The following is a 15,600-nucleotide window of genomic DNA, read 5'->3' as shown; positions in this document are numbered from 1 at the left end:
GGTCCGGCCACTGTTAGTATATGAACAAAGAGGTTAATGCTCTGGAGTGTTTTGGATACCGTTGTTTCTTTGATTTCAGCTAAAAAAAAAATTAAATGGTGTAGTTTGGTTTGCAAACTTTTTCATTTATTGGGAATCAAGTTTTTTCTTTTTTTTTCCTTCTCACTTCCTCTTTTTTCTCCTTTTCCAAGATAAAAAAAAATTGGGTCTCTCAATAGATCTCGTTCTCGAGATCGAGGATGTTTTGAAGGAATAGAGCGATTGTATAGATGTATTTGTTATTTTGTCCATTTAATATTGCAGTCCATCTTTCTGTTGGTTCCATTTGTTTTGATGAAAGTTTGAAAAAGGTGCCAAAGCGTTCTCTTTGGTTAGAGAGTCGACTACATTCCATCACGAGGTGATATAAGGTTTCAGGTGTGCCTTGAGCTTTACAGAAGCGACAGTGTTGCTCTGTGAATGGTATCAGTCTAGAGATGGCCAGGTTGGCTCTTGTTGGTATGGTGTTTAATCGTATTTTCATGAACATTGCTCTGATGTTAGTGTCAGAAAACATTGTCAGATATTTCGGTAGTTCATGAATTGCTCTAATGTCTGCCATACACTGGAGATTTTGTTGTTATGTTTTTTTCTGTTCGTTCGTTTTAATCCAGTCGTTGCACATCAATTTGATTTTAGCATTTTGAGGTCGGAGTGTTAATAGTTCCTCTGAAATGTCTTCGCTGGCCATTTCTTTCATCAGTTTGTGTTTCCAAGTCTGTAGTGTTGCGTTATTAAAGGTGTTCGGCTTGAGTCTCAAAATTTGGATGGCTGGAGTTTTGTGGTTGGATAGTATCTTGCGGAATATGTCCAGTCGCTTCCAGAGTACAATGGAGCCTAATGATTGTGTTGCCATCTCGTGTCTAATTCTTGGCATAGGATAGGATGGGGGGGAGATGTAATATTTTCCGCCAGAATATTGCCTCATACTTTCTCCAGTTTATGGAGCTTGCGTTCAACATTGCTTCCGTGCCGCAGGTAATGATAGGTATGAATTTTTGCCTGTAGTAGTCGATGATGGGCGTGAACGAAAATGTTCCATATTTTCGATGGATAACACAGCCCTGCCTGGCCAGGGTGTGAGAATTCTGTTCAATTTTTTCAAGCCATTGGGCCTCTGTCTTGTACTGGTTTATCGGGATTTCAAGGTATTTGAAGGTGGTAACAGCTTATTTTTTTTAAAAACTTCTCTTTATTGGCAAGGAACAGTAGCAGGTGCATTAACCATTACATCGACAATCTGCATTTCATACGCAAGAACATGGACAAAACAGGCTATGCATAGGTGATAAAACAGGCATATTCTTCAAAGGCAAATCAGATCTGATGAGATTGTTCAGAGTCCAGGTTGCACATCCGATAGAAGCTCCAAGTCAGCTTTACTGTTCAAATAGCTACAAAACTCTGCTCACACATTTTTGGGGCGAGCATTCACAGATAATGTATTAATGTAGTCTTCCTCACACATCTGTTTAAACACATTTCTAGCGGAGGGGGGGAGCGCCGCTTCCAGCACTGCAAAATGCATCTTTTAGCCACTATAGCCGCCACATTTAAAAATTTAGCAACCCGTTTGGCCCCAGCTCCCTCCCACAGTCCAAACAACACAGCCAAGGGATCAGGATTAATCTGGAACCCCACCATCTCTGAGAGGGCCTCGAGCACAGTCCCCCAGAACGGGGCCAGCGCCCCACAGGACCAGAACATATGGGCATGATCCGCCTCCTGGGATCTGCATCTCTGTCAGACATGGGGTTGATCATGTGCAAATTTCCCCATGATATGAGGAGTATAATACAGGCGATTGAGGAGTTTATATTGCATGCATCTAAATCTAGAGTTGAGGGAAACCTTGCGTGTATGTATGCACATTATTGCCCACATGTCATCAGTGATTGCCAACCCCAATTTGCGGCACCAAGCGTGCCGAAGCTTGTGAGATGATTCTGCAGATTGTGCCATCAACATTTTATACAGGGCAGATGTTATGCCCCTACCCCCCACAGAATTAGCAATGTAGCAGATCTCCGGGGATTCCGGGGGTTCGTCAGGGTACGAAGGCAACATGTCCTGCCCTGCCACTCTAAGTCTGAAGTAATGCATTAGCTCCAGTGGTGATTTGGAGTGCCCTGGTCTCCATGTTTGGGGAGTAATGAATTTCGCCTCGGGAAACAAGTCAGAGAGCGCCCGATACCCCAGGTCGAGCCAGTAACGCATGAGGAGTTTATCCTGAGTGGGGGCGAGGCCTGAGAATGATGATATGGGCAACCATTTATAGTACGGGCGGTGCTCGGAGTAGGATTGCAGGATCAGTTTCCATGCCTTTAATCGTGGTGGCCACTGGTCAGACGAGGCGTCGGACTGATACGAGTGGAAGAGGATCAAAAACATGACATTCACCTCCTCAGTTGCTAGGATTTCGAGTTTGACATGAGGGGGAGGAACAAGGTGTTTATACCAGTGTGTTGCATGCTGGGGGTAACGGCTTCTATTGGTTTTCCATCAAGCTTAATAGTAGGATGTTTTTCTTTTTTGAAGGGAATCTTAGCTAGTGACATTACCTTTGTTTTTTTGATGTTAATATTCAGCTCATTTCGATTCATATATCCAGTTAGTAAGGTTAGGCTGGTTTGTAGTCCTGCAGTTGTCTTATCTAGGAGAATAATGTTGTGTGCGTAAAGCATCACCGGAACCGCAATAGAGTTGATCTTGGGGGGGGGGGGGTTCGTTGCAGGTATGTCAGTACCACACACCAGGTGGACACTGTTTTGAGTTTAGGCTAGGATTTTGGCAAATAATCGGACAGCGTCTTTTGGAAACCATTGTACACTCCATGTTATGCATTTTTACAGTATATATTATTTGGACATTATGTTGAATAGCGGTTCTAATGTATTTACTTTAGCCATTAAATATTCTTTAGTCAAGGACAAGCGTGTAGCCATAATATTAACCTTTTGTTTAATGTGGACAACACACCTGCCAATTGTCCTGTACAAGGGTCTGGCTGCATGCAGAGTGTCTGGATAATTTCAGAATCACCTCAGTCGGATCCGTTTTATAACAATTCTACCAACAGCAGGACCTTCATAAATGTACATTATGCCCAGGGATTTCATGTGCTTGACCATACCTGTAACCTGTAGCAGTCCCTTGCAAAACTACTGGCGAGTGCCCACCTTCACAAATTAGAACAATGATGGCCTTGCCTATCCTCCTATCCACTCTTACCATGTGCTGCTGTTACCAGAGGAGGCGAGGTAGACATTGTGTGTGTCCTGAGCCTTCTTTGAAAGCCGCCCACAGCTGCCAAATGTGGCAACTTCCTTCCATTTAGCAGGGCTGGCTGCAGCATAGACATCAGCTGCAGCCCAAGCCCTGGCACAGTCTAGGAATGAACACACAATAAAGTCCAGGTCTATAAATCCTTCTTTTACAGTTACTGACTAAAAACTTAAACTATTCTCACCCTCCACAGGCTACCCCTCTTGGGTTGCCTTGCCTCAGCGTGCGCTGGTGCACCGCTTATCTAGGGTGATGGGATAGAAAAGAGAGACTAGCCCTAAGCTTTTAAAGCCAAATTATGGAAAAAAAATGTATTAGCCATACTAGCAACTGATGTGAAAATATTATAAAATCCAAGAAAGTACTGGAGTAGGGGCACAAAGGGAAGTCAACACAATTTAATTTCTTTCCACTCATCTGCTCACTGGAATTTAAACAGAGGATTTTACCAAGGCCTCTGATCACTAATCAGACATCCCTCTTTTCTATGGTCGACCAGTTTCAGCGGGTTTTATCATTTCTTTTCTCCCACTTTCTTCAGGACCCAATATGCAAACGGTTACTTCTTATGCCCAGAGTCACTTACAGGCTTCACTTAAGCCAAATTACATGCCATCCCACTCGCTATATAAGACACCAATAACAGGGCGTCCTTTCCCACACAACAGATAGGTGTCTCAGATGCAGTAAACACAGAGTTTGGGTTGAATTTGGTTAACCACTTAGATCTTTGAAATGACTTTGTACCTGAAGTCAACACCCGGACCAGCAGGTAAGTTACTTGTAGGTTTATTGGTATCTATATGCCAGGAAGACACCAGCACGTCCCTCCATGCCAGCTTACGCTCTCCAACTGTAACGGTTGGAACCCCTGTTCAGAACATAACACCATAGCACTCCACACTCACTGACATCACAACATTCCAGGGTCAGTGGTGTCACCAGCACTCAGAGATACACTACAACTCTTCTCCCTCCTTGCATTTCTGAAACAAGAAAGACCTCACAACTAAAAACTTTCACCTAAAACAATCCCCCACATGTACGTGTGGCCAGCACGTAAATGCACCAACACAACAAAGCCAAATGGACACCACGCTAACGACCCCAAAAACAAACACACCATACCATTAAAGAACAGATGCCAACTAACCTAAACAGCACTCAAGACCCTGCGCCTCACTTAGCACCAAAACCATGGCTCAACCATAAACCTACGTGGCATCCCAAGAATCTGCACCGTAAAATGTGCCAACAAATAAAAATGGTACAAATAAACTGCACTTTAACCGTGCCAGAAAATGCATTCAATTGCCTACTGCACTCTAACCATGCAGAAGAATACATACGACTAACTCCACCGAAGAATACATTCACCTCCACTCCGTCGCCACAACCAAATGAGGAACCCACTGAAGTAGAATAAGGGCTAACACCTCCCCTAAAACCTGAACTGGAAAAACACTTGAGGACTAAAAATAACAAACTACGCACTACCACCTGTTTCAAGATGCCTCTTGAAACCTAGAGCCTGCCACGCTACAGCCTCCCCAAAAGTGCAATACAATAACACTCCAAACCTTCCGTGCACCAAACAACCTTCCACCCTAGTCTGCACCCTATGGCACCAGGGCTGTCACCCCCGGACACAATACCAGCTCAATAGAGAGCAACAACAAGCACATCACCACTCACATCAGTCCACAACAGCTCCCACACAGAGCACACTCACACACACACACAAACTTCATAAGAAACCACGGTCAACCTCAAAAACACCAAACATACGCCCATAGCCACAACACCACAAGACCCCAGGTCCCTGCCAACTGCCCACGACAGTACACCAACCGCACACCTAGGACCCATAGCCCAAGCCGACTGCACCACCGCAGCACATCACCACTACAACCCAGGTCCCCTAGTCCCTGCCAAAACGTCAACATCAACACACAACCACGGGACCACCTCCCCCCAACACAACAGTACATCGCCACACACATACCCGGGACCTCTAGTCCCTGCCAAACTGCACCAAACACGGTACACAACTCAAGGGACCCCTTTGACCCAAAAACTGCCCATTAGAGGAGCAACTACCAGATATGGGAACAACTAACAGATTTGGGACCCCTGCTCTCCCCTAGGCCCCTAGCCCCTGCCAGACCGCCACCACGGCATACCACCTCCAAAGTGTAGGGCCACCTTACCCTAAAACAGATCCTAAGGAAATTCCTTAACCCACACAACACAGCCTTCACACAGAAGACGGAGAACATAATACAGATATAATTTCCATAACAATGTCACTTTATAAATATCACTGCACGACGAAAGTTTCTGTTCTCCCGTGGATACTGCAACCAATACGAGTCCAAACCCACCCGTGAGTCCAGGTCACCCGACCATTAGGCCCCTCCTGCAAACAAAATCATGTTAGCAATATCAATATTATTTTCAATAGGCAATACACGCATAAACGCAATATGATATGAACCTACAACCCACAAGTCCAACCCCTCCTGAAAGAAAATAGTGATACATGAGAAGAATACAATCTCAATTTATAACATACTCAATTAAAGACAAGAAAATGGAATTAAAATTTCACACTTTTCATTTGAAATACATAAGGGCTGCCACTCAAACACACACACATCCCCACAGGCCCATGGTACTATATATATATATATATATCACACGCTCATACACACCAAACATGGAAGGCCACAATACTTAGACAAGACCCCTCACACTCAGGCCTCACAAGGAACAGCTCACTAGTGTTACATGTTCAGCAGAAATAGGAACGTCCTCCTCCACACATCGAGCTGGCGTGACCCAGGACCCGGCTCCTCCAGGGCCCAGAGAACACCGCAACTCGGCACGCACAATCCATGCAAAGTCTTCTGTGCGCCTGGGCCAATGGGCACGCAGTCCCCAGAACAATCTTCAATGCATGACCCAGACGACGGTCCGCACCACCCCATGGGGTGATCTCCGTGCTCCACAAAAACATTGCCACTGGGGTCTGCACTTCCTCAGTCCACAACTCCATACCCGACACAGAATTCAAGGTTGCCATGGTTGCCACACAGACGTTGTTCTCCTTCAGCAAACGAAGAAACAACGTGAGCACGCCTCCTGCGCTCTGAACATACAGCACGCTCAAAACCTCTTCTGCGTTCCAGCTGCTCGCGCTGGAACACTTCTCGATAACAGCTCGACGTCATCACTCTGGATCACCTCGCCTTCTCCCACTCCTCATGGGGATCCTCTGGAAGTCCATGACGCTGAGGAGCCTCCGCCCGACGTCTCTGATGCTGTTGCCAACGGGCAACAACACCATCGCAGCGACTTGGTCGCGTCCGCTGCAACATGCATGCACCCCGTACTCTTCAGTGCAGCACTGACTTGATTGGACTGGCACCGGCCAAGGAAAACCACCTGGCCCCGCTCCACGCTGCCTGGAAGGAACGCCATACTGCACCCCTCTTGCATCAGGCACAACGCGGAGTAGCCAGGAACGCAGCAATGGAGCCGCTGCCTCTTCATGCTGCTATGATGGCCCTGCCTCCTGCCATTTAGCCCAAGCCATCCTCAAACACCACCCAGCCTGCTTGGGACCTCACTGCTGGAGCACAGCTCACTGCTGGAGTACCTCACCAGAGGCACACGCCTCCTCCGCACACCAAACTGTGTGCCGTACAGCCCCCCCTGCAGGGGGCACAACGAGCAAGTGCCCTGAAAGCCACAGAGACTTCAAAAGGCACCTTTGCCGGGGTACCCACCTACACTGCATACAGCGCTATGTGCAGTTCAGCTCAGCTCCCAAACACCTGGACTCTCGAGCTCAGCATCTCCCGGCCTGATGAGACACTGTCCTCAGCTCAGGAAACCAAGAGTTGACCTACTGGCATGGCCCATGGGACGTGGGCACCTGGAGGGCGATGTTCCTGACTCAACTGCTGCCCCCTACTCGACAGGATCCCATCCTCGTCGCCAGTGAAATAACTTGGTACCAGAAGAATTAAGCCAAATTACATGCCATCCCACTCGCTACATAAAACACCAATAACAGGACGTCCTTTGCCACACAACAGATAGGTGTCTCAGATGCAGTAAACACAGAGTTTGAGTTGGGTTTGGTTAACCACTTAGATCTTTGAGATAACTTGGTACCAGAAGTCAACACCCGGACCAGCAGGTATGTTACTTGTAGGTTTATTGGTATCTATATGCCAGGAAGACACTGGCACGTCCCTCCATGCCAGCTTACACTCTCCAACTGTAGCTGTTGGAACCCCTGTTCAGAACATAACACCATAGCACTCCACACTCACTGACATCACAACATTCCAAGGCCAGTGATGTCACCAGCACTCGGAGATAAACTACAACAATCTTCCACACGAGTGTGCTCTCTCTTTGTCCAGTTTTTGCTGAGTCGAGTCAGCACTCTGGCAGTGGAATGCCTATACATCACAATAGCAAAGGTAGGGCACCCATGTGGGCACTCATGGGCACTGGTACTTCTAGACATGTGCCTCAAGCACTCTCGGCACCTCATGCGTTTGCCTGCTCATTTTGAAACAGGCATTGAGACACTGGCACTGAGAACATGTGATTGTGTGTTTTCCACTGCTGCCCTATTCTGTCATTATATTGCTAAACAGCCCCATTGACTGCAATTGTTTGTCACCCGAGTCAATTGCTCTGCCCAGTGGACTGCATTGTTTGCTGTGCCCCGAGTGCTTTCACAAGCGTCATCTGATTAAGATTGCGTCTGTCCAAGTATCGCCCCATCAGCAAGGAGTATGCATGCATCTCAACCACAGCAACCTGAATCATGTGTGCATAGCTCCATCTTACCTCGTGGACCACTGGCCACCAGTGAAGCAGCTTCTGTTTTCTGTTCTGTCCGCGAGCGCAGGAAAATGACCTTGTTAATGATTAAATCATCTAGAAAGAGAAAATGAGGAAAGGTTTACTGACTTCTTCTCAGTGGAAAAGGTTTCTAAACTCAAATACTATCTTTTGCAATGAACTATGCTGTGACCTTACATAAACACATCTTTCATTTTGCACTAGGGCTGTACCAGGGTATGCCATTACAGGGTTTATTCTATGATCATTGGAGAAATGTGCAGAAACTGCATAGACAAAGTGTGAGAGCTGGCAGGAGGAGAGCAACAGTCCTTGGAAGACCCCTGTCCCAGGGAAGACCTCTGTCCGGGGGTCCGCAAGTAAGGAGAGTATGACGGTGGAGCCCAGGAAGTAGGAAACGTTGGTGTAGGGAAGAGAGGAGGAAGTGACTGTCTCAAAGAGATAGGTTTTGGTGTTCAAGAAGGGCAGTAGTGGTAGCCTGCAGTAGGAAGGAGATACTGGTTTATTTGAGACTAACGGGGAGATTGTTTGGGAGCAGAGAAAGAGGCATATCCCCTTGGAGAGGAATGTGAGGGGTACTACCTGGAAGAGAAGAAGAGAGATATTGAACAGGACAGAGATATTTTCTGAAAGATGACGGGGAGGATATTGTTGGGTTGAAGGAGAAAGGAAGGGGATGCATTTTGAGAGAGGATGGAGGGAGATACCACGTGGGAGAAGGAGGAGAGAGATATTGGCTAGGAGTGAAGGTAGAGAGACATGAACTTAGAGAGGAGCCAGAGGCTGGTTTGGACAGTCGTCTTTGGGTGAAGTAGAGTAAAGGTCTGGGGGAGGAATACTCATGTAGAGAGGAGAAGACTTAGAGATACCATCAGAGGAGAGAGTATTGTTGAGGAAAGGGGATACCATCTGGAGAAAGAGGAAGATGTTAAGCCACTCGAGAGGGGGAGAGAGCCAGGTCATCCTAGCAGAGGCGGAAAATAGTAGACCAGCATCCAGGCCGCACAGATAGGGATGTCCTGAAGGAGCTGGTTGATCGAGGGGAGTTTCTGGAGCTGGGTTGGAGGAATGAGACCATGCCACTACAACAGGGAGCAGGGAATAGAGCCTACTGCTAACCACGATGAGCAGGGTCAGAGAAATAGCATCTAGAGTAGAAGTGCGAGGAATGTATACCCATCCTTCCCTGCCAAACCCCACTATGGCATAACAGGTCATCTCGCAAGCACAGACCTTGTGCTCAGTCTGGTGGGAAGCAGGAAGTTCCCGACCCACTTCCCCAACTCAAAGACAAAACCTAGGAGGAAGGGGTCAGGAAGGCTGCAGAGATGTTTATCTGCCAAGGAGTCACACTTCCATGGCTTGGGAACCCCTGCCACCCAGGAAGATGTTCTTAGGACCAGAAAATGATCTTCCCTGAAGTGCCAAGAGGGGAAGAGACTCCCTCCTTGAGGAGGGAAGACTTAGTGGATATTTCTTTTGATATGACCCTCGAAGAACTGGGTATTTCGAGAATTTTCCTTGTCACCCACACTTTGGGACTGGCTAAATTTTGGAGCACAGAGAACTTGGTTGGACAACCCAATTGGAGCAAAGTGCTCCCAGCTCTTTTCAAACCTTGATTGCGATCCTCCTGGTGGGGGCCCTTTTTCATGTTACACCCGAACAATATGAACTAATAGCCTGACTTGTGTTTTTGTTTATGATCCCAGCTGTCATCCTGACATTGTAGTTATTGAGTTGCCCATCATCCAGACACGTTCCTCTCTGGAGTGTACCAAAAGGCTCTTACAACCCTTTGAAACTCATTCTTTTTGTTCTTGGTGTCAATTTACGGAGCACAGTGACAGACAGCCATTCTACTGATGTCACACACTACTCTCATGTGACACCTCATTGGAATATAATGTTCAAGGACCAGTTTACATAATATTTACCATCTAGTGGGTACAGGAAAATCCTAGGCAAAGTCTAGCTGAAAAACATATTAGCAATTGGTTATACAAAGCCAGTGGAACCGGTTAAATGTGGCATGCCCCCATGTAAATGAAGACACGTCTGCTTTCAATCTGTCGGTGGGTAGGTGGCTCTGCCAAACTCTGCAGTGTTTTCATCATGAGCAGTGCATGCCATCTGTCTTAGCCTTGCATACTTACTTCAGTACATACCACTTATCTACATATTTCACCACTAGAGGTCATGACACAGTCCCTTTGTGGTACGGCCTAAGCAGAAAACCACAAAGCATGCCTAAGCTTCCATCAGAAAGGTGTTTGACAACGAAGACCAGTGTAGGCAATAATTATTTGTGCTTTGATTGGCGAGGACTGTACACTTGGAAAAGGAGACTGTCTAGGAATTCCACCAACATTTCTGTTTGTCTAGAGAACATTTAAATGTGAGTGGTAAGCAATGACGTTTTTGATGAGTCTTTTGCATTGCCATTTGTTAGGAATTTACTAATGGCTTCCATCATATGCGCAGGTACTCGCAGCATTCACCAGCTGTTGCCAGGTGGTGCCATTGTTTCCCAGTTATAACATGTGAATCCTCTCTGCGCTGGTCCGAAAGCACAGCGAGTAGAGCGCTCGCTTTGATATCTGTACAGAGCCTGCTGATGCAGGTTTGAATCCCAGCAGGGCCAAACTCAGCCTTTTATCCTTCCGAGGTCGATAAATGAGCACCGCACAATGTGGGTAATAATAAGCAGCGCTCAGATACCTGAGGGTTTTTAGCGCTATATAAATGCTAAATTATTATTATTATTATTATTATTATGGTATACATTGCAGCACCAACAACTCTGTAACTTGGCATATGATGTCAATAATTGGCAAATGAGTGAGTACCTGTGCACATGATCACCATATGATTGGTAGAGCCCAGCTTCGGCAGGCGCTACCGTCATATGCTATGTGTAGTCTCTATTGCCTCGATAGTGCCACCACACGTAAGGTATAGTGTTATATTCCATCTCCCAAGTCATCTCTATTGGAACCTGGAAGGCTCAGGAGATCTAGAGGAGACAGTTGCTGGAGAGCGGAGTTGATGTATGTGTCCCTGAAGGCCCGTAATTAAAGAACCCTTTTCAGAAACTACTTACGTGTGGAAGTAGCATCTTTCACTGGCGACAAGGACTCGGAATGGGCCTGTGAGGGACCCAGTCACCGGAGGAGGCAAGCTGCCTTCTGTGTACCCCACACATGAGGCAGAGCTGAATCTTGCACCCAACACGGACAGGACTTCCTACCCAGCCTATCTCACCAAAAGGGACAGCAGTCGGTGTTTGGGGTGGGTCAGGGTAAGGGAGAAAGTCTCCAAAAGAGGGAAAGCTACCATTGCACGATGCTTGTGGGTTAGAGGAAAGGACATTCTAGAAGAAGGATATGTACGAAATTGTACACCTTGTTGTCTAAGAGATAAAACCAAGGTTGTACGTGAAACCCTGTTAATTCCAAATTTTGTCCCTGATCAACCAATTAATGTAATGGGCCCTGTACATGTACTAGGTGAAGGATTGACATTTTTGTTCGTTTTAGTAGATTTTCACACCAAATGGGTGGAATGGAGTGCAGTTGGAGAAGTGACAGCGAAAGAACTAGTAGTATTTCTGGAGATTTTATTGAGAGAAGGTTGTCCCACAGAAATAGTCACTGACAATGGGGTACAATTTTGTTCGGAGATCATGAAAAGTTTTTTAAACAGTTATGCTATTAAGCATACCCGCACAGCATTATATCACCCATGGGCAAATGGAATGGTAGAAAGAGTAAATAGATTTATTAAGGGTGGTATTCAGCTAGCGTTGAAATCAGGGTTGCCACAGAAGGAGGTTTTAAACCACATGATGTGGGATTATCTCACCACACCACACTCAGTGACAAGAAGATCGCTGTTTGTCTCATTAAAAGGGAGAGAGCTGGGTACTAGTTTGTGCCCGGGGTGGTTAGGTCTGGCAAGTTCGGTGATTGTGGATAGAAAAGTGATAATTGATTTCATAAAAAAGAGTCAAAGTAATGCCAAGGAAATGGTTGAGGGAAAAAAGGGAGTGAAGGAGCAAGAATGGAAAGTATGAGATTGGGTATTGAATCCAAGGTTCCCCACAAATGCATAGAGAGTAAATTCATTGTTCCAAAAAGAATTCCTGCTGTAAGGAATGGTGTGGTGATAGTGGAAGGAGGGGAGGTGTGGTCAATGGGTAAGTTGGCAAAACGTGAGGAAGGTCATAGCAGGGTATCAGTGGACACCTTTTCTGGTAATGTGGAGTTATCTTCTAAGAGACTGAGACAAAAACCCCAATGGTTGAAGGAGTTTGTGCATGAATGATACTATTGTTGGTAGTACCCTCTCTACAGTTAAGTATACATCATCTTTTCTTTCAGGTTGTATTTTGTTTACATTTATATTCATGCACACCCACTCCCTCCTTCCCTGCAGCTCTCTGGCCAGCCTCTCTTGGCCCGCTTCCTGCTCCTACCTGCAAGACAAAAAACCTCGGGGTCATCTTCGACTCCACACTCTCCTTCTCTCCTCATATATCTGACGTCTCTAAGAAGTCACACTACCAGCTGCACCTCCTCAGAGGTATCCTTCCCTTCCTCTCCTTCCCCCAGAAGCTCACTGTCTCCCGAGCCCTTGTTCTCTCGAAGATGGACTACTGTAACAGCCTCTATCTTAATCTGCCTGCCTCCACTCTCCGCCCTCTACAACTGATCCAGAACAGGACTGCAAGACTTGTCCTTGGCCTCAAGCCGAGGGACCGTATCTCTCCAGGACTGAAATCTCTACACTGGCTCCCAGTGGCTGCGAGGATTAAGTTCAAAACCTTCTGCATTGTCCACAAGGCCTTCTGGGGCCTGGGGCCTAAATACCTTCAACTCTCTCTTCCTAAATATCTTCCTTCCCGAGCCCTTCGCTCATCTGTCTCCAACTCCCTCAGGGTCAGCCGCTTCTCGAAGCAACGAGCTGGGGGTAGATCTCTCTCTGCGGCAGGGGCCTCCCTCTGGAACAGCCTTCCTGCCTCCCTGAAACTTGAGAACCATCTCCGGTTCCGGAAGCACCTCAAAACCTTCCTCTTTGCTTCTGCTTTCTCTCTCCCTCTCCCCTGCTAAATTCTTCACTGAAACTGCACTGAACCTGCACCTGGGCCACTCTCACCGACCCCGGTCCTTGGCCCAGCCACTCTCCACTTGCACTGCCTCCCTGGCAACCCCTGCACTGCGGGACTGTCTCTGTATCCCTGCAGCCCCCCCCTTCCCAGCACTTGTCTGCACTTACCTTGCACTTGCCACCAGCTGGCCCTATTTATTTATTTTTTATTCTACTTACCCTGTACTGCACTTCCCCCCCTCCCCTTGCACTTTTTCCCTTCCCCCTACCCCTGCACTTGCGCAATCTAAATGACACCTGGCCTAGTAGGATCGTTGTCTGTCTTCCCCTTGTTCCCCCCTCCCTGCCTCGTCGCGCCTTGAAACACTTGTGTATAGGCGCGTTACAAATGACATATCATATCATATCATACCATAAGTCAATGTTCAGAAACTCCTCCTGCCAGAACTCCAAGTTATTGTCCCTTGTGTTTGTGTTATTGCTTTTCATTATGTATATTGTAAAAGTGGAGATGTGTTATATTCCATCTCCATCTCCCGAGCCTTCTCTATTGGAACCTGGAAGGCTTGGGAGATCTAGAGGAGACGGTTGCTGGAGAGTGGAGTTGATGTAGGTGTCCCCGCAGGCCCGTCAATAAAGAACCGTTTTGAGGAACTACTCACGTGTGGAAGTAGCATCTTTCATATAGTCTTGTCATTGCAGCTGCCATTGCATGCTGGTACAGCCACAAATTCCTGAATGATGCCACCATGTGCCTAGTAAAGGCAACATATCTCACATGCCCAGTTACTGCATTCATTTGCCAAATACAGTCTCAGATGACCCACTAATGCCATCCTATGCCTCACATGCTGGCAGATAGGGGTAAGTACTGATAAGAACACTGGCAGATGCATGCAAAGGCAGAAGACACACAGAGGGGCAGAAACTGACATATTCCAAAGCAGACACACACATGCACACACATCTAAGGCATATGTTATGTTATGTTACTTGGCATTTATATAGTGCTCTATATATCATTGGTATGATCTCAAAGCGCTGGTAGGTTGAACGCCCTCGGGAACCACAGTTCTGGTCAGTAGAGAGAGATAGTGTCGTAGTGTGTGTGCGTGAACCAGTTATGTGAGCAGCTGATGTAATTGCAGGATGGTAGCTGCATATTAGCGTTAGGTGTGGCGCTGAAGATATCAGTTGGATGTATGCAGTCTGGTGGGTGGACACCCAGACTGGGTTCTGGCTGTGTTAGGCCTGAAGGACGCTTATGTGAGCAACTAGGCCGGAATGTCATGGGATAGCTGCGTTTTATCAGGGTGATGAGGTGTTTGTGTGGTAGTGTTCGTATGTGAATAGCTAGGCCAAATTGTGTGATGGTGTATAGTAGATAGTAAGCGTAGTGATGTGGTATGATATGAGGGTTAATCTTTTTAAAGCGTCCGAGAGCAGGCACGTGAACAGGATAGCTGGGAACACAGCGACACACAGTGACATGGGGCTGGGCTTACAGCTACAGGGGGGCGCATACGGATATGTGGCAACAGCATAGGCAACGAGAAAGCAGGGTACACAGTGACACTCGGGCACAGTGGGTAGACACGGTGATGAGAGGATTGGGTAATACATTGGGTTACAAAGCTACATCACGGGAACAGGATTTAAGGGAACTTGTCTACACACAGTGACAGGGGGCAGGGCTTACAGCAATAGGAGGGGGATATACAACAACAGCATGTGAACAAGAAAGCAGGGTACACAGAGACATGTGCATGGTGGGCACACATGGGAATTGGGGTAGGCTAATTCCATCCATTCCATCAATGCATCCATCCATCCATTTCTTCCATTCCATCCATTCATTGCATCAATTCCTTTCCATCCATGCAGTCCATCTATTCTATCGAGTCCGTCACTACCGTCACTTCCATCCATCCATCCCATCCCATACCATCCATTCGATCCATTTATTCCATCCATTTATTCCATCCATTTCCATTCCATCCATTCATTCCATCCATTCATTCCATCCATCCATTCCATTTGTTCGTTCCACATGCATCCATTCCATCCCATCCATCTATTCATTCCATCCTTCCATTCCATCCATCCATTTCATCCATCCATCCATCTGTCCATTTCTTCCATCCATCCATCCATCCATTCACTCCATCCAATCCATCCATCCAATCCAATCCATCCATCCCGTCCATTCATTAATTCTGTCCATCCATCCATCCATCCATCCATCCATCCATCCATCCATCCATCCATCCATCCATCCAT

At 46.8% G+C, this 15,600-nt stretch overlaps 1 protein-coding gene across 4 annotated transcripts in view; it reads right to left on the bottom strand.

Annotated features, from left to right (window-relative positions):
• The window catches only part of LOC138516177 (cilia- and flagella-associated protein 337-like), a 716,411-nt gene that overhangs the window by 177,637 nt on the left and 523,174 nt on the right, over positions 1-15,600 (bottom strand). For all 4 annotated transcript variants that reach the window (XM_069631108.1, XM_069631107.1, XM_069631105.1 and 1 more), the window contains exon 19: positions 8,197-8,286. In XM_069631108.1, the coding sequence (XP_069487209.1) occupies positions 8,197-8,286 (90 nt within the window). The remainder of the gene's footprint in view (positions 1-8,196; positions 8,287-15,600) is intronic.

Source organism: Ambystoma mexicanum, chromosome 6q (assembly GCF_040938575.1).
Source record: "Ambystoma mexicanum isolate Mex_15411 chromosome 6q, UKY_AmexF1_1, whole genome shotgun sequence".
Classification (NCBI taxonomy): Eukaryota; Metazoa; Chordata; class Amphibia; order Caudata; family Ambystomatidae; genus Ambystoma; species Ambystoma mexicanum.
The sequence above is the reverse complement of the archived record's forward strand: the minus strand, read 5'-3'. Positions and strand labels throughout refer to the sequence as shown.